This window comes from Mytilus galloprovincialis, chromosome 1 (genome assembly GCF_965363235.1).
Source record: "Mytilus galloprovincialis chromosome 1, xbMytGall1.hap1.1, whole genome shotgun sequence".
Taxonomy (NCBI): Eukaryota; Metazoa; Mollusca; class Bivalvia; order Mytilida; family Mytilidae; genus Mytilus; species Mytilus galloprovincialis.
In genome coordinates, this window is record NC_134838.1 from 83,099,294 (window position 1) to 83,119,698 (window position 20,405).

The window sequence follows — 20,405 nt, forward strand, 5'->3', positions numbered from 1 at the left end:
TCCATGTCGTCGACTTGATATCTAAATGTTCTGTTTAAGGTTTATGTACCCTTCTGTAGACATTTTTGTACAAACTTTTCGAACTTCAATTGTATCAAAACTACAGATATAATGAATAATAGAGATAGGCCATTTTGTACATATTCTAAGGGGAAACTTGATGCAAAGCATTATTTTTTACTGTTCCATTGCATTTAATAGAAAAAGAGGACTTTGTGGCAAATAAATCAAGATTTTTATAGAAAATCCACAGCCTTTATCCTTGTACTCTCATATTTGGCAATTTGATGACTGATAGATATAGGATTATTGCATGCAGTGCTAGCATTGATTTCCTTAAAACAAGTTTATAAATGTAGTTATTGGTTAAGACAAGTATAAATATGACCAAAATCAAGTACACCTTTTAGGGTGCGCTCGACTTTAGTGACTCAGCACGAGGTGTTTTGGAATTTACAGGTTACTTAGGACTTTTTGTAAAAAATAAACACTAGCACATCATAGAAAATCAAGTGAGTAATTTATGTTTCAAATTTTATAACAAAAATCTCTGTATTAAAGGCTGTGGATTTTCTATAAAAATCTTGATTTATTTGCCACAAAGTCCTCTTTTTCTATCAAATACAATGAAACAGTAAAAAATAATGCTTTGCATCAAGTTTCCCCTTGGAACATGTACTAAATGGCCTATCTCTATTATTTATTATATCTTTAGTTTTGATACAATTGAGGTTTGAAAAATTCGTACAAAAATGGCTACAGAAGGGTACATAAACATTAAGGTTCATGTTTGTTAGGTATCATTATTGTTAGGTATCTATTGTCCATCTCATGTCCATGTCAAGCAATACAGCTCACTTCAATTACTATTACCTGCGGGGAAGTTCTGAAACCTGTTTCCCAACTTAGTTTATTTTGGCACCTTCTGGTGGAATGAAAAAAAGTGCACGGCAAAATCCTGGTAAGTTTTTATTTTTCTAAAACATAAAACATATTTGAAATTTATTTATCTAGGGCATGCTATTCCTGGAATGTTTTACAGATGCGCAGGTTTGATTGTACTCAGAGTAAATTTTGAGGTGAAAATACGGCCATTTTAGCCATAAGGTCCACATGAACCTTAACTATGTACTAGATAAATTGAAAACTTATGCAAATGGTGTTTTTAAAATAAAACTCTTCGTAATTGAAAAGAAAATTGTAATTTTGTTTGTTTCTATTAACTTTTAAAATATTTGTCACTATAGTAAACATTACAGTAAGCATTTATCGCCTTCTATAACAAAGAGCTTCGATTCTTTAGTTCTATTTAAACCGGGTTTTCGACTGACTAGAGATAACGGATACAACAGATACAGTTAAGTCGGCCTCATATCTTGACCACAGGTATTTGGGGCATGGACCCCCCTTTTTTGGACCTCACTAAAAAAGAAATTGTTTGGTGTTTTTTTTATTTATTTTCAATTTTCTACAATGTAGCCCCAAGTGAAAAAAAAAGTAATTACCTTCTTCTTTTTTCACTTGGGGCTCGTATGGATAGTAAAACAGTTATTGCAATCGACTAGCAATGGATTGTTGAGACTTGATATATGTTCATACATTGTAGAAAATTGAAAATAAATTAAAAAAAACACCAAACAATTTTTTTTTAGTGAGGTCCAAAAAAGGGGGGTCCATGCCCCAAATACCTGTGATCTTGACATACATCTAGAAATTGACAATGTGGGTCGGTAGAAAACAAAACTTTACGACAAAAGAGTTGATTTCAGCTTTCCAATTGTGAATTTTCCATTTCTAAGTAGCAACATTCCAATAGCACCTGCATACGGGGGTATATATCTCCCATTTGATACGATATTCCCGTGCGTGTAATTCCTATCATGATTTTCTTGATATAGGATTGCTGCTCACAAGGAAGCTAATAAAGCAAGAGTTCAAAAAAGGCGAAGTTGAAATCATTCTTTCGTAAATTTTACGGACGCCATCACGAGTTGGTTGACCGTTATGGAATAACCGTTTCACAGATGATATCGGATATGTTCCTTACGTCGTAACTACAAACCCCTTCTCTTTCATGAACGTGACCTACCGAATTAGACTATTTACCGGATTTGTTATAACATGTGCAACACAACGGCTGCCACAGGTGAAGCAGGATCTGCTTACCCTTCCGGAGAACGTGAGATCACCCCTAGTTTTTGGTTGGGTTCGTGTTGCTTATTCTTTAGTTTTCTATGCTGTGTCATGTGTACTATTATTTGTCTGTTTGTCTTTTTTCATTTTTAGCCAAGTCGTTGTCAGTTTATTTTCGATTTATGAGTTAATTTGACTGTCCCTCGGATATCTTTCGTCCCTCTTTTAGTGTAATATTTAACATTGCCATACAAGCGAGAGGTTTGGCCAGCCACATAACCAGGTTCATTCCCTCATTTTTTCTTAAAATGTCCTGTACCAAGTTAAGAAAATTGCACTTATTATCTTATAGTTCGTTTCTGACGTGTGTTTTGTATTATCGTTTGTTTTTTATTTACTTCAGTGTTTATGTTGTTTCGTTGTTTTCCTCTTATAGTTTCCCTCGTTTTTTTTTCGAGCAGTTGTATATAACTGTTACCTTTCTTTAAAAAGTTGGCCAAACTGACTGCTTACAGAAAACTATCATGTTCTCTTAAAAATTACAGATATTTGAAACAAAAATAATCAAGTTTTCAAATCTAATAAATGCCCCTTAAATGTATAAGTAAGATTTTCAAATGAAACCTTCCTTAAAAAATTAAAACCACGATGATGAACATACTATTTATCAGTCTCAAACTATTAAAAGTACTAACATGACTGTTTTGTCGAAAACATGCCCAACAATGTAGGTTAATATTGAGTACGTTACATATGTTAATATTGAGCACGATGACGTCAATAAAAACACATTCTTTTTGTTATGTTAATATTGAGCACTTTAAAGTCATTATATCTCTATCTGACTTTATACCTGAGATAAATATATACACTATAGTTAGGCACGGAGAAAGACTAAATAAGTATATTCACTGGGATTTTGTGTGATCTCTCTCGATAAATATAATGGAAATCTTATATACCTTTTTCGAAGGAATTGATCTTACGACTACTTTTATATTTGGTATAGTTTTTCTTGTGACGATTTTGTGGATGACAAGTCCGAAGTCGGATATTCCAGGACCCAAAGCCTGGCCTATATTTGGGAACATTTTACTTGTTAGTCAGTTCAATAGAGCCACAGACAGAATAAAGTTTATAGACAAGCTGACGGCGAAGTATGGTCCAATATTTCGAATGTTCTTGGGACCATATCAGATAGTATTTGTACAGGGTCATAAACATGTGCTAGATGTTATACGGAAACGCGGACACGAATTTGTGAACAGACCCGACTTTATTCCAGGAATAAAATTAGGTCAAAATGTAGTAGGAGGTAAATTATAAGTAATATAGTTATATTTTCATAGAATAAGAATGAAAATATGAATTGTCCCATTTAAGGACTCTTTATGGTCGGACAGCGTGATATTTACATACACAAAACAAATATACACTAGTATCTCAATTGTTTGTAAAACAATTGAAAGGTCTTTCCTGTCAAAGTGATGTTTTCGTTATGTATTTTGTACAACCTTTCGTTTGATATACGACAAGCATACCTTCTGAAACTTTTCGCTTTTAACACTTAATGACCTCATCCGCCTACATTTTTGAGATCGGAATTATGATATATGTAACATAGAGTAGATGAGCTTTCATTTGATATGTGACAACGCAATGTTTTAGAAAGTTTGATGTTTGCACTTAATAACCCTATTCAACTAATTTTTGGAGGTTGAGAATTTGATATTTCAAATGTACACATCATGACCTTTCATTTGATATACAACAACCCTATCTTAAAAGAAAATTAATTTTTTGCACTCAATGACCCCATCCAACCCATTTTGGGGAGACATCAATTTGAAATTTGAAATGTACGCTTTATGTTCTTTCATTTGATATGCGACAACATTACCATCTGAGACATTTGGATGTTTGCACTAAATGACCCAACCCGTCCCCCTGGGATGAAAAGGGGGTTTAAAATTTTCATTTTTAAGTAGAGTTTATTAAGACCTTCAATTTGATATATCAGATGACCCCATTTGACAAAGTAGAAATAATGATGCAATATCAACTATATAAATAGAAGTTATGAAACTTACAAAGTCAATGCAAAACTTGAAAATTTCAAATTGATTTTTTGGTGTTTTTTTCCATGGAATGTTTTTGGTATTTAGTCAAACATATAACTATGTTAACCTCTTCAATTTCTTAAACATTTTAGGTGGTAACCTGTTGTTGATTCAGAAATACATGCCGCCGCTCGCAAAATTTCAAACTGCATTATCTCTAAAACGACAATAGATATCTCAAATCTGTTAAATAATTAATGATCTACAGTTGACGGACAACATTATAGAAAAAGAATTGGAACAATTTCAAAGTTCACAAAGGTCACAATTAATCATCAAATATATGATGCAATACCAAACTTGAGAACCGGAAGTCGTAGAGACATGGGACTATCACCATTCAACTCAGGACCACTTGACCTTTCAAATATCACAAGGTCAAGGTCATAGTATAATGTGAAGGTCAAGGTGAAATTTCATCATGACCTGTCATTGACCTCAAATTGAAGGTCTTGAACTACTGGTCATCTTTGCAGTTTATTGTAGGTTGATATCTGTTACCTTTAAAAAGATATACACATAATACTATACTTTTAAGAATCATCCCGTCGTAACTTTTGAACAGATAGTCGAACTCTTTTGAGCTTAGTGTATAAAATGTAGAGCTCGTCAAGAGGAACATTTTATACGCTGTAAGTATGCAGCAAACTCTTATCGTTTTCTTAATATGAACACTTGAAATTGCAGCGTAAATTTTTTTTGCACTCGGTGACCTTTGACCTTGGGTGCAAATTAAAGGTCACATGAACTTAAGATTATTAATGTAGGTCCCAAGTCTTTACGACTTCCGGTTCTCGAGATACAATTTTTCAAAAATTGTGTATATTTTTTCAAGGGAAATAACTCCTTATAAGGGTTAACAACAAAATGATTGTATATGTTAATTAACATTGCCATCTGGTCCTGTACATGTTGCCGTTTTCAAATCGATTCTATCTTGAATACTTTTTGAGAAAAATGTAAAAGAAACCAATTGCTTCAAGGGGACATAACTCTCATAGGGAATGATGAAATCCTTAGCAGCCTCAAATGGTAACACATCATGATGAGATCTAACTATTGTCCAAATAAGGTCATGATATCTTCAAAAACAACGAGGGGGGGCCATGTTGGAAAAAACCAATAAAAGGGAGATAACTTCTAAAGGGGATGATGAAATCCTACACAGCCTCATCTGGTAATACTTCATGATGAGGTCTACCGATGGTCCATATTTGGTCTTGATAACTCCAATAGAAACGGGGGGAGGCCATGTCAAACAAATGCTGGATGAAAAAAAAAAAAAAACTAGTATCTCAATTGTTTGTAAAACAATTGAAAGGTCTTTCCTGTAAAATTGATGTTTTCGTAATGTACTTTGTACGACCTTTCGTTTTATATACGACAAGCATACCTTCTCAAACTTTTTGCTTTTAACACTTAATGAACTCATCCGGCTACATTTTTGAGATCGGAAGTATGATATATGTAACATAGAGTAGATGAGCTTTCGTTTGATATGCGACAACGCCATGTTCTAGAAAGTTTGATTTTTGCACTTAATAACCCTATCCAACTAATTTTTGGAGGTCGGAAATTTGATATTTCAAATGTACACATCATGACCTGTCATTTGATATACAACAACCCTATCTTAAAAGAAAATTTAGTTTTTGCACTCAATAACCTCATCCAACCCATTTTTTGGAGACGTCAATTTGAAATTTGAAATGTACGCTTTATGTTCTTTCATTTGATATGCGACAACCTTACCATCTGAGAAATTTGAATTTTTGCACTAAATGACCCCACCCGTCCACCTGGGATGAAAAAGAGGTTTAAAATTTTCATTTTTAAGTAGAGTTTATTGAGACCTTCAATTTGATATATCAGATGACCCAATTTGACAAAGTGCAAAAAATGATGCAATATCAACGATATAAATAGAAGTTATGAAACTTACAAAGTCAATGCAAAACATGAAAATTTCAAAATGATTTTTTGGTGTTTTTTTCCATGGAATGTTTTTGGTATTTGGTCAAACATATAACTATGTCAACCTCTTCAATTTCTAAAACATTTTAAGTGGTAAGCTCTTGATGATTCAGAAATACATGCCTCCGCTCGAAAAACTTCAAACTGCATTATCTCTAAAACGACAATAGATATCTCAAATCTGTTAAATGATAAATGATCTAGAGTTGAAGGACAACATTATAGAAAAAGATTTGGGACAATTTCAAAGTTCACCAAGGTCACAACTAATCATCAAATATATGATGCAATACAAAACTTGAGAACCGGAAGTCGTAGAGACATGGGACTATCACCATTCAACTCAGGACCACTTGACCTTTCAAATATTACAAGGTCAAGGTCATAGTAAAATATGAAGGTCAAAGGTGAAATTTCATCATGACCTGACATTGACCTCAAATTAAAGGTCTTGAACTACTGATCATCTTTGCAGTTTATAGTAGGTTGATATCTGTTACCTTTAAAAAGATATACACACAATACTATACTTTTAAGAATCATCCCGTTGTAACTTTTGAACAGACATTCGGACTCTTTTGAGGTCAGAGTATAAAATGTAGAGCTCGTCGAGAGGAACATTTTATACGCTGTAAGTATGCAGCAAACTCTTATCGTTTTCTTAATATGAAAGCTTGAAATTGCAGCGTAATTTTTTTTTGCACTCTGTGACCTTTGACCTTGGGTGCAAATTAAAGGTCACATGAACTTAAGATTATTGGTGTAGGTCCCAAGTCTTTACGACTTCCGGTTCTCGAGATACATTTTTTCAAAAATTAATTATATTTTTTCAAGGGAAATAACTCCTTATAAGGGTTAACAATAAAATGATTGTATATGTTAATTAACATTGCCATCTGGTCCTGTACATGTTACCGTTTTCAAATCGATTCTATGTTGAATACTTTTTGAGAAAAATGTAAAAGAAAGAAATTGTTTCAAGGGGACATAACTCTCATAGGGAATGATGAAATCCTTAGCAGCCTCATATGGTAACACATCATGATGAGATCTAACTGTTGTCCAAATAAAGTGATGATATCTTTAAAAACAACGAGGGGGGCCATGTCGAAAAAAAAACAGTAAAAGGGAGATAACTTCTAAAGGGGATGATGAAATCCTACACAGCCTCATCTGGTAATACTTCATGATGAGTTCTACCGATGGTCCATATTTGGTCTTGATAACTCCAATAGAAACGAGGGGAGGCCATGTCAAAGAAATGCTGGATGAAAAAAAAAAAAAAAAAAAAAAAAAAAAAAAAAAAAAAAAAAACAGGAGAAACTAGAATCTCAATTGTTTGTAAAACAATTGAAAGGTCTTTCCAGTAAAAGTGATGTTTTTGTAATGTACTTTGAACGACCTTTCGTTTGATATACGACAAGCATAACTTCTAAAACTTTTCGCTTTTAACACTTAATGACCTTATCCGCCTACATTTTTGAGATCGGAATTATGATATATGTAACATAGAGTAGATGAGCTTTCATTTGATATGCGACAACGCCATGTTTTAGAAAGATTGATTTTTGCACTTAATAACCCTATCCAACTAATTTTTGGAGGTCGGGAATTTGATATTTCAAATGTACACATCATGACCTTTCATTTGATATACAACAACCCTATCTTAAAAGAAAATTTATCTTTTGCACTCAATGACCCCATCCAACTCATTTTTGGGAGACGTCAATTTGAAATTTGAAATGTACGCTTTATGTTCTTTCATTTGATATGCGACAACCTTACCATCTGAGAAATTTGAATGTTTGCACTAAATGACCCCACCCGTCCCCCTGGGATGAAAAGGGGGTTTAAAATTTTCATTTTTAAGTAGAGTTTATTAAGACCTTCAATTTGATATATCAGATGACCCCATTTGACAAAGTGCAAATAATGATGCAATATCAATTATATAAATAGAAGTTATGAAACTTACAAAGTCAATGCAAAACTTGAAAATTTCAAATTGATTTTTTGGTGTTTTTTTCCATGGAATGTTTTTGGTATTTGGTCAAACATATAACTATGTTAACCTCTTCAATTTCTAAAACATTTTAAGTGGTAAGCTGTTGGTGATTCAAAAATACATGCCTCCGCTCGAAAAACTTCAAACTGCATTATCTCTAAAACGACAATAGATATCTCAAATCTGTTAAATAGTAAATGATCTACAGTTGAAGGACAACATTATAGAAAAAGAATTGGGACAATTTCAAAGTTCACCAAGGTCACAATTAATCATCAAATATATGATGCAATACCAAACTTGAGAACCGGAAGTCGTAGAGACATGGGACTATCACCATTCAACTCAGGACCACTTGACCTTTCAAATATTACAAGGTCAAGGTCATAGTAAAATATGAAGGTCAAGGTGAAATTTCATCATGACCTGACATTGACCTCAAATTGAAGGTCTTGAACTACTGATCATCTTTGAAGTTTATAGTAGGTTGATATCTGTTACCTTTAAAAAGATATACACACAATACTATACTTTTAAGAATCATTCCGTCGTAACTTTTGAACTGACAGTCGGACTCTTTAGAGGTCATAGTATAAAATGTAGAGCTCGTCGAGAGGAACATTTTATACGCTGTAAGTATGCAGCAAACTCTTATCGTTTTCTTAATATGAAAGCTTGAAATTGCAGCGTAATTTTTTTTTGCACTCGGTGACCTTTGACCTTGGGTGCAAATTAAAGGTCACATGAACCTAAGATTATTGGTGTAGGTCCCAAGTCTTTACGACTTCCGGTTCTCGAGATACAATTTTTCAAAAATTGTTTATATTTTTTCAAGGGAAATAACTCCTTATAAGGGTTAACAACAAAATGATTGTATATGTTAATTAACATTGCCATCTGGTCCTGTATATGTTGCCGTTTTCAAATCGATTCTATCTTGAATACTTTTTGAGAAAAATGTAAAAGAAAGAAATTGCTTCAAGGGGACATAACTCTCATAGGGAATGATGAAATCCTTAGCAGCCTCATATGGTAACACATCATGATGAGATCTAACTTTTGTCCCAATAAGGTCATGATATCTTCAAAAACAACGAGGGGGGGCCATGTCGAAAAAAACCAATAAAAGGGAGATAACTTCTAAAGGGGATGATGAAATCCTACACAGCCTCATCTGGTAATACTTCATGATGACGTCTACCGATGATCCATATTTGGTCTTGATAACTTCAATAGAAACAAGGGGAGGCCATGTTAAACAAATGCTGGATGAAAAAAAAAAAAAAAAAAAAAAAAAAAAAAAAAACAGGAGAAAAACAATAAGGTCTTTCCTCGCGGAGAGGAAAGACCTTAAAAATAAGGTCTTTCCTCGCGGAGAGGAAAGACCTTAAAAAAAAAAAACTAGTATCTCAATTGTTTGTAAAACAATTGAAAGGTCTTTCCTGTAAAAGTGATGTTTTCGTAATGTACCTTGTACGACCTTTCGTTTGATATACGACAAGCATACCTTCTGAAACTTTCCACTTTTAACACTTAATGACCTCATCCGCCTACAATTTTGAGATCGGAATTATGATATAAATAACATAGAGTAGATGAGCTTTCATTTGATATGCAACAACTCTATGTTCTAGAAAGTTTGATTTTTGCACTTAATAACCCTATCCAACTAATTTTTGGAGGTCGGGATTTGATATTCCCAATGTACACATCATGACCTTTCATTTGATATACAACAACCCTATCTTAAAAGAAAATTTATTTTTGGCACTCAGTGACCCCATCCAACTCATTTTTGGGAGACGTCAATTTTAAATTTGAAATGTACGCTTTATGTTCTTTCATTTGATATGCGACAACCTTACCATCTGAGAAATTTGAATGTTTGCACTAAATGACCCCACCCGTCCTCCTGGGATGAAAAGGGGGTTTAAAATTTTCATTTTTAAGTAGAGTTTATTTAGACCTTCAATTTGATATATCAGATGACCCCATTTGATAAAGTGCAAAAAATGATGCAATATCAACTATATAAATAGCAGTTATGAAACTTACAAAGTCAATGCAAAACTTGAAAATTTCAAATTGAATTTTTGGTGTTTTTTTTCCATGGAATGTTTTTGGTATTTGGTCAAACATATAACTATGTTAACCTCTTCAATTTCTAAAACATTTTAAGAGGTACGCTCTTGTTGATTCAGAAATACATGCCTCCTCTCGCAAAACTTCAAACTGCATTATCTCTAAAACGACAATAGATATCTCAAATCTGTTAAATGATAAATGATCTACAGTTGAAGGACATCATTATAGAAAAAGAATTGGGACAATTTCAAAGTTCACCAAGGTCACAATTAATCATCAAATATATGATGCAATACCAAACTTAAGAACCGGAAGTCGTAGAGACATGGGACTAGCACCATTCAACTCAAGACCACTTGACCTTTCAAATATCACAAGGTCAAGGTCATAGTATAATGTGAAGGTCAAGGTGAAATTTCATCATGACCTGACATTGACCTCATATTGAAGGCCTTGAATTACTGATCATCTTTGCAGTTTATAGTAGGTTGATATCTGTGACCTTTAAAAAGATATACACAAAATACTATACTTTTAAGAATCATCCCGTTGTAACTTTTGAACAGACGGTCGGACATTTTTTGGCTGATTATATAAAATGTAGAGCTCGTCGAGAGGAACATTTTATACGCTGTATGTAAGCAGCAAAGTCTTATCGTTTTCCTAATATGTAAGCTTGAAATTGCAGCGTAATTTTATTTTGCACTGTGTGACCTTTGACTTTGGGTGCATATTAAAGGTCACATGAATTAAAGATTATTGGTGAAGGTCCCAAGTCTCTACGACTTCCGGTTCTGGAAATACAATTTTTCTAAAAGTGTACACAATTTTTCAAGGGGAATAACTCCTTATAAGGGTTAATAACAAAATGATTGTATATGTTCATTAACATTGCCATCTGTTCCTGTACATGTTGCCGTTTTCAAATCAATTCTATCTCTTATACTTTTTGAGAAAAATGCAAAGGAAAGAAATTGTTTCAAGGGGATATAACTCTCATAGGGAACAATGAAATCCTATTCAACCTCATATGGTAATAAATGATGATGAGATCTACCTATTGTCCAAATAATGTCACGATATCTTTAAAAACAACGAGGGGGTGCCGTGTTGAAAAAAATCAATAAAAGGGAGATAACTTCTAAAGAAGATGATGAAATCCTTAACAGGGTCATTTGGTAAAACTGCATGATGAGGTCTATCAATGGTCCATATTTGGTCTTGGTAACTTTAACAGAAAGAAGGGGCGGGCATGTCAAAAAAATGTTGGAAGAAAAAAAAGAAAAACTAGTATCTCAATTGTTTGTAAAACAATTGAAAGGTCTTTCCTGTTAAAGTGATGTTTTCGTAATGTACTTTGTACGACCTTTCGTTTGATATACGACAAGCATACCTTCTGAAACTTTTCGCTTTTTACACTTAATAACCTCAACCGCCTACATTTTTAAGATCGGAAGTATAGATTTGTAACACAGGGTAGATGAGCTTTCATTTGATATGCGACAACGATATATTCTAGAAAGTTTGATTTTTGCACTTAATAACCCTATCTTACTAATTTATGGAGGTCAGGAATTTGATATTTGAAATGTACACTCCATGACCTTTCATTTGATATACAACAACCCTACCATAAAAGAACATTTATTTTTTGCACTCAATGACCCCATCCAACTCATTTTTGGGAGACGTCAATTTGAAATTTGAAATGTTCGCTTTATGTTCTTTCATTTGATATGCGACAATCTTACCATCTGAGAAATTTGAATGTTTGCACTAAATGACCCCATCCGTCTCCCTTGGATAAAAAGGGGGTTTAAAATTTTCATTTTTAAGTAGAGTTTATTAAGACCTTCAATTTGATATATCAGATGACCCCATTTGACAAAGTGCAAATAATGATGCAATATCAACTATATAAATAGAAGTTATGAAACTTACAAAGTCAATGCAAAACATGAAAAATTTCAAATTGATTTTTTGGTGTTTTTTCCATGGAATGTTTTTGGTATTTGGTCAAACATATAACTATGTCAACCTGTTCAATTTCGTAAACATTTTAAGTGGTAAGCTCTTGATGATTCAGAAATACATGCCTCCGCTCGCAAAACTTCAAACTGCATTATCTCTAAAAACGACAATAGATATCTCAAATCTGTTAAATGATAAATGATCTACAGTTGAAGGACAACATTATAGAAAAAGAATTGGGACAATTTCAAAGTTCACCAAGGTCACAATTAATCATCAAATATATGATGCAATACAAAACTTGAGAACCGGAAGTCGTAGAGACATGGGACTATCACCATTCAACTTAGGACCACTTGACCTTTCAAATAATACAAGGTCAAGGTCAAATATAAAAGTAAAATATGAAGGTCAAGGTGAAATTTCATCATGACCTGACATTGACCTCAAATTGAAGGTCTTGAACTACTGATCCTCTTTGCAGTTTATAGTAGGTTGATATCTGTTACCTTTAAAAAGATATGCACACAATACTATACTTTTAAGAATCATCCCGTCGTAACTTTTGAACAGACAGTCGGACTCTTTTGAGGTCAGTGTATAAAATGTAGAGCTCGTCGAGAGGAACATTTTATACGCTGTAAGTATGCAGCAAACTCTTATCGTTTTCTTAATATGAAAGCTTGAAATTGCAGCGTATTTTTTTTTTGCATTCGGTGACCTTTGATCTTGGGTGCAAATTAAAGTTCACATGAACTTAAGATTATTGGTGTAGGTCCCAAGTCTTTACGACTTCCGGTTCTCGAGATACAATTTTTCAAAAATTGTTTATATTTTTTCAAGGGAAATAACTCCTTATAAAGGTTAACAACAAAATGATTGTATATGTTAATTAACATTGCCATCTGGTCCTGTACATGTTGCCGTTTTCAAATCGATTCTATCTTGAATACTTTTTGAGAAAAATGTAAAAGAAAGAAATTGCTTCAAGGGGACATAACTCTCACAAGGAATGATGAAATCCTTAGCAGCCTCATATGGTAACACATCATGATGAGATCTAACTTTTGTCTAAATAAGGTCAAGATATCTTCAAAAACAACGAGGGGGGGGCATGTCGAAAAAAAAACAATAAAAGGGAGATAACTTATAAAGGAGATGATGAAATCTTACACAGCCTCATCTGGTAATACTTCATGATGAGGGCTACCGATGGTCCATATTTGGTCTTGATAACTTCAATAGAAACAAGGGGAGGCCATGTTAAACAAATGCTGGATGAAAAAAAAAAAAAAAAAAAAAAAAAAACTAGTATCTCAATTGTTTGTAAAACAATTGAAAGGTCTTTCCTGTAAAAGTGATGTTTTCGTAATGTACTTTGTACGACCTTTCGTTTTATATACGACAAGCATACCTTCTGAAACTTTTCGCTTTTAACACTTAATGACCTCATCCGGCTACATTTTTGAGATCGGAATTATGATATATGTAACATAGAGTAGATGAGCTTTCATTTGATATGCGACAACGCCATGTTCTAGAAAGTTTGATTTTTGCACTTAATAACCCTATCCAACTAATTTTTGGAGGTCGGGGAATTTGATATTTCAAATGTACACATCATGACCTTTCATTTGATATACAACAACCCTTTCTTAAAAGAAATTTATTTTTTGCACTCAATAACCCCATCCAACCCATTTTTGGGAGCCGTCAATTTGAAATTTGAAATGTACGCTTTATGTTCTTTCATTTGATATGCGACAACCTTACCATCTGAGAAATTTGAATGTTTGCACTAAATGACCCCACCCGTCACCCTGGGATGAAAAGGGGGTTTAAAATTTTCATTTTAAGTAGAGTTTATTAAGACCTTTAATTTGATATATCAGATGACCCCATTTGACAAAGTGCAAATAATGATGCAATATCAACTATATAAATAGAAGTTATGAAACTTACAAAGTCAATGCAAAACTTGAAAATTTCAAATTGAATTTTTGGCGTTATTTTCCATGGAATGTTTTTGGTATTTGGGCAAACATATAACTATGTTAACCTCTTCAATTTCTAAAACATTTTAAGTGGTAAGCTCTTGTTGATTCAGAAATACATGCCTCCGCTCGCAAAACTTCAAACTGCATTATCTCTAAAACGACAATAGATATCTCAAATCTGTTAAATGATAAATGATCTACAGTTGAAGGACAACATTATAGAAAAAGAATTGGGACAATTTCAAAGTTCACCAAGGTCACAATTAATCATCAAATATATGATGCAATACTAAACTTAAGAACCGGAAGTCGTCGAGACATGGGACTAGCACCATTCAACTCAGGACCACTTAACCTTTCAACTATCACAAGGTCAAGGTCATTGTATACTGTGAAGGTCAAGGTGAAATTTCATCATGACCTGACATTTACCTCAAATTGAAGGTCTTGAATTACTGATCATCTTTACACTTTATAGTAGGTTGATATCTGTTAGATTTAAAAAGATATTCACACAATACTATACTTTTAAGAATCATCCCGTTGTAACTTTTGAACAGACGGTCGCACATTTTTGGGCTTATTGTATAAAATGTAGAGCTTGTCGAGAAGAACATTTTATACGCTGTATGTATGCAGCAAAATCTTATCGTTTTCCTAATATGTAAGCTTGAAATTGCAGCGTAATTTTTTTTTGCACTCGGTGACCTTTGACCTTGGGTGCATATTAAAGGTCATATGAAATTAAGATTATTGGTGAAGGTTACAAGTCTCTATGACTTCCGGTTCTCGAATATAAATTTTTGAAAAAATAGTTTTAATTCTTAAAGGGAAATAACTCCTTATAAGGGTTAATAACAAATTAATTGTTTACGTTTATAAACATTGCCATCTGTTCTAATACATGCTGTCATTTTCACTTAAATTCTATCTCTAATACTTTTTGAAAAAAATGCAAATAAAAGAAATTGATTCAAGGGGATATAACTCTCAAAGTAGATGATGAAATTCTATGCAGCCTCATATGGTAATACATTATGATGAGATCTACCTATTGTCCAAATAAAGTCTTGATATCTTTCAACACATTTTGGGGGGACCATGTTGAAAAAAATCAATAAAAGGGAGATAACTTATTAAGGGGAAGGTGAAATCCTACAAAAGTTCATCTGGTAAAAGTTCATGTTGAGGTCTATTGGTGGTTTAATTTTGGTATTGATAACTGCAATAGAAGCGGTAGGAGGGCGAGCCAAACAAATGCTGGAAGAAAAAAAAGAAAAAAAAACATTAGAAAAACAATAAGGTCTTTCCTCACGGAGAGGAAAGACCTTAAAAACAGGAGAAAAACAATAAGGTCTTTCCTCGCGGAGAGGAAAGACCTTAATAAGGTCTTTCCTCGGGAAGAGGAAAGACCTTAAAAATATATGACAAGCATACCTTCTGAAACTTTTCGTTTTTTACACTTAATGACCTCATCCGCCTACATTTTTGAGATCGGAAGCATGATATATGTAACACAGGGTAGATGAGCTTTCATTTGATATGCGACAACGCCATGTTCTAAAAAGTTTGATTTTTGCACTTAATAACCCAGTCCAAGTAATTTTTGGAGGTCGGGAATTTGATATTTCAAATATACACATCATGACCTTTCATTTGATTTACAACAACCCTATCTTAAAAGAAAATTTATGTTTTGCACTCAATGACCCCATCCAACCCATTTTTGGGAGACGTCAATTTGAAATTTGAAATGTACACTTTATGTTCTTTCATTTGATATGCGACAACCTTACCATCTGAGAAATTTGATTGTTTGCACTAAATGACCCCACCCGTCCCCCTGGGATGAAAAGGGGGTTTAAAATTTTCATTTTTAAGTAGAGTTTAATAAGACCTTCAATTTGATATATCAGATGACCCCATTTGACAAAGTGCAAAAAATGATGCAATATCAAATATATAAATAGAAGTTATGAAACTTACGAAGTTAATGCAAAACTTGAAAATTTCAAATTGATTTTTTGGTGTTTTTTCCCATGGAATGTTTTTAGTATTTGGTCAATCATATAACTATGTTAACCTCTTCAATTTATAAAACATTTTAAGTGGTAAGCTCTTGTTGATTCAGAAATACATGCCTCCGCTCGCAAAACTTCAAACTGCATTATCTCTATAACGATAATAGATATCTCAAATCTGTTAAATGATAAATGATCTACAGTTGAAGATCAACATTATAGAAAAAGAATTGGAACAAATTCAAAGTTCACCAAGGTCACAATTAATCATCAAATATATGATGCAATACAAAACTTGAGAACCGGAAGTCGTAGAGACATGGGACTATCACCATTCAACTCAGGACCACTTGACCTTTCAAATATTACAAGGTCAAGGTCATAGTAAAATGTGAAGGTCAAGGTGAAATTTCATCATGACCTGACATTGACCTCAAATTGAAGGTCTTGAACTACTGATCATCTTTGCAGTTTATAGTAGGTTGATATCTGTTACCTTTAAAAAGATATACACACAATACTATACTTTTAAGAATCATCCCGTCGTAACTTTTGAACAGACAGTCGGACTCTTTTGAGGTCAGTGTATAAAATGTAGAGCTCGTCGAGAGGAACATTTTATTTGCTGTAAGTATGCAGCAAACTCTTATCGTTTTCTTAATATGAAAGCTTGAAATTGCAGCGTAATTTGTTTTTGCACTCGGTGACCTTTGACCTTGGGTGCAAATTAAAGGTCACATGAAATTAAGATTATTGGTGTAGGTCCCAAGTCTTTACGACTTCCGGTTCTCGAGATACAATTTTTCAAAAATTGTTTATATTTTTTCAAGGCAAATAACTCCTTATAAGGGTTAACAACAAAATGATTGTATATGTTAATTAACATTGCCATCTGGTCCTGTACATGTTGCCGTTTTCAAATCGATTCTATCTTAAATACTTCTTGAGAAAAATGTAAAAGAAAAAAAATGCTTCAAGGGACATAACTCTCATAGGGATTGATGAAATCCTTAGCAGCCTCATATGGTAACACATCATGATGAGATCTAATCATTGTCCAAATAAGGTCATGATATCTTCAAAAACAACGAGGGGGGGCCATGTCGAAAAAAACCAATAAAAGGGAGATAACTTCTAAAGGGGATGATGAAATCCTACACAGCCTCATCTGGTAATACTTCATGATGAGGTCTACCGATGGTCCATATTTGGTCTTGATAACTCCAAAAAAAACAAGGGGAGGCCATGTTAAACAAATGCTGGATGAAAAAAAGTAACACAGGGTAGATGAGCTTTCATTTGATATGCGACAACGCCATGTTCTAGAAAGTTTGATTTTTGCACTTAATAACCCCATCCAACTAATTTTTGGAGGTTGGGAATTTGATATTTCAAATGTACACATCATGACCTTTCATTTGATATACAACAACCCAATCGTAAAAGAAAATTTATTTTTTGCATTCAATGACCCCATCCAACCCATTTTTGGGGGACGTCAATTTGAAATTTGAAATGTACGCTTTATGTTCTTTCATTTGATATACGACAACCTTACCATCTGATAAATTTGAATTTTTGCACTAAATGACCCCACCCTTCCACCTGGGATGAAAAAGAGGTTTAAATTTTTCATTTTTAAGTAGAGTTTATTGAGACCTTCAATTTGATATATCAGATGACCCAATTTGACAAAGTGCCAAAAATGATGCAATATGAACGATATAAATAGAAGTTATGAAACCTACAAAGTCAATGCAAAACATGAAAATTTCAAAATGATTTTTTGGTCTTTTTTTCCATGGAATGTTTTTGGTATTTGGTCAAACATATAACTATGTTAACCTCTTCCATTTCTTAAACATTTTAAGTGGTAAGATGTTGTTGATTCAGAAATACATGCCGCGGCTCGCAAAATTTCAAACTGCATTATCTCTAAAACGACAATAGATATCTCAAATCTGTTAAATGGTAAATGATCTGCAGTTAAAGGACAACATTATAGTAAAGAATTGGGACAATTTCAAAGTTCACCAAGGTCACAATTAATCATCAAATATATGATGCAATACCAAACTTGAGAACCGGAAGTCGTTATGACATGGGACTATCCCCATTCAACTCAGGACCACTTGACCTTTCAAATATCACAAGGTCAAGGTCATAGTATAATGTGAAGGTCAAGGTGAAATTTCATCATGACCTGACATTGACCTCAAATTGAAGGTCTTGAACTACTGATCATCTTTGCAGTTTATAGTAGGTTGATATCTGTTACCTTTAAAAAGATATACACAAAATACTATACTTTTAAGAATCATCCTGTTGTAACTTTTGAACAGACAGTCGGACATTTTTGGACTTATCATATAAAATGTAGAGCTCGTCGAGAGGAACATTTTATACGCTGTTTGTATGCAGTAAAGTCTTATCGTTTTCCTAATATGACAGCTTGAAATTGCAGCGTAATTTTTTTTTGCACTCGGTGACCTTTGACCTTGGGTGCAAATTAAAGGTCACATGAACTTAGGATTATTGGTGTAAGTCCCAAGTCTTTACGACTTTCGGTTCTCGAGATACAATTTTTCTAAAATTATCTACAATTTTTCAAGGGGAATAACTCCTTATAAGGGTTAGTAACAAAATGATTGTACATGTTCATTAACATTGCCATCTATTCCTGTACATGTTGTCGTTTTCAAATCGATTCTATCTCTTATACTTTTTGAGAAAAATGCAAAGGAAAGAAATTGTTTAAAGGGGATATAACTCTCATAGGGGACGATGGAATCCTATTCAGCCTCACATGGTAATACATCATGATGAGATCTACATTATGTCCAATTAAAGTCATAATATCTTTAAAACCAACGAGGGGGGACAATGTTGAAAAAAATCAATAAAAGGGAAATAACTCCTAAAAGGGATGATGAAATCCTTAACAGGGTCATTTGGTAATGCATCTTGGTGAGGTCTAGCAATGGTCCATATTTGGTCTTAATAACTTTATCAGAAACAAGAGGCGAGCATGTCAAAAAAATGTTGGAAGAAAAAAAAGAAAAAGAAAAAACGGAAGAAAAACAATAAGGTCTTTCCTTTGTAGAGGAAAGACCTTAAAAATATACAACAACCCTATCTTAAAAGAAAATTTATTTTTTGCACTCAATGACCCCATCCAACCAATTTTTTGGGGGACGTCAATTTGAAATTTGAAATGTACGCTTTATGTTCTTTCATTTGATATGCGACAACCTTACAATCTGAGAAATTTGAATGTTTGCACTTAATGACCCCACCCTTCCCCCTGGGATGAAAAGGGGGTTTAACATTTTCATTTTTAAGTAGAGTTTATTAAGACCTTCAATTTGATATATCAGATGACCCATTTAACAAAGTGCAAATAATGATGCAATATCAACTATATAAATAGAAGTTATGAAACTTACAAAGTCAATGCAAAACATGAAAATTTCAAATTGATTTTTTGGTGTTTTTTTCCATGGAATGTTTTTGGTATTTGGTCAAACATATAACTATGTCAACCTCTTCAATTTCTAAAACATTTTAAGTGGTAAGCTCTTGATGATTCAGAAATACATGCCTCCGCTCGCAAAACTTGAAACTACATTATCTCTAAAACGACAATAGATATCTCAAATCTGTTTAATGATAAATGATCTACAGTTGAAGGACAACATTATAGAAAAAGAATGTGGACAATTTCGAAGTTCACCAAGGTCACAATTAATCATCAAATATATGATGCAATACAAAACTTGAGAACCGGAAGTCGTAGAGACATGGGACTATCACCATTCAACTCAGGACCACTTGACCTTTCAAAGGTCACAAGGTCAAGGTCATAGTATAATGTGAAGGTCAAGGTGAAATTTCATCATGACCTGACATTGACCTCAAATTGAAGGTCTTGAATTACTGATCATCTTTGCAGTTTATAGTAGGTTGATATCTGTTACCTTTAAAAAGATATACACACAATACTATACTTTTAAGAATCATCCCGTCGTAACTTTTGAACAGACTGTCGGAATCTTTTGAGCTCAGTGTATAAAATGTAGAGCTCGTCGAGAGGAAC

At 33.4% G+C, this 20,405-nt stretch overlaps 1 protein-coding gene across 1 annotated transcript in view; it reads left to right on the plus strand.

The window, feature by feature from the left end:
• The first annotated feature begins 2,926 nt into the window (after nucleotides 1-2,926).
• The window catches only part of LOC143042173 (cytochrome P450 2C29-like), a 45,930-nt gene continuing 28,451 nt past the window's right edge, over nucleotides 2,927-20,405 (plus strand). Inside the window, exon 1 of the mRNA XM_076214446.1 lies at nucleotides 2,927-3,448. Coding sequence (XP_076070561.1) covers nucleotides 3,079-3,448 — 370 coding nt within the window. The 5' untranslated portion in view covers nucleotides 2,927-3,078. The remainder of the gene's footprint in view (nucleotides 3,449-20,405) is intronic.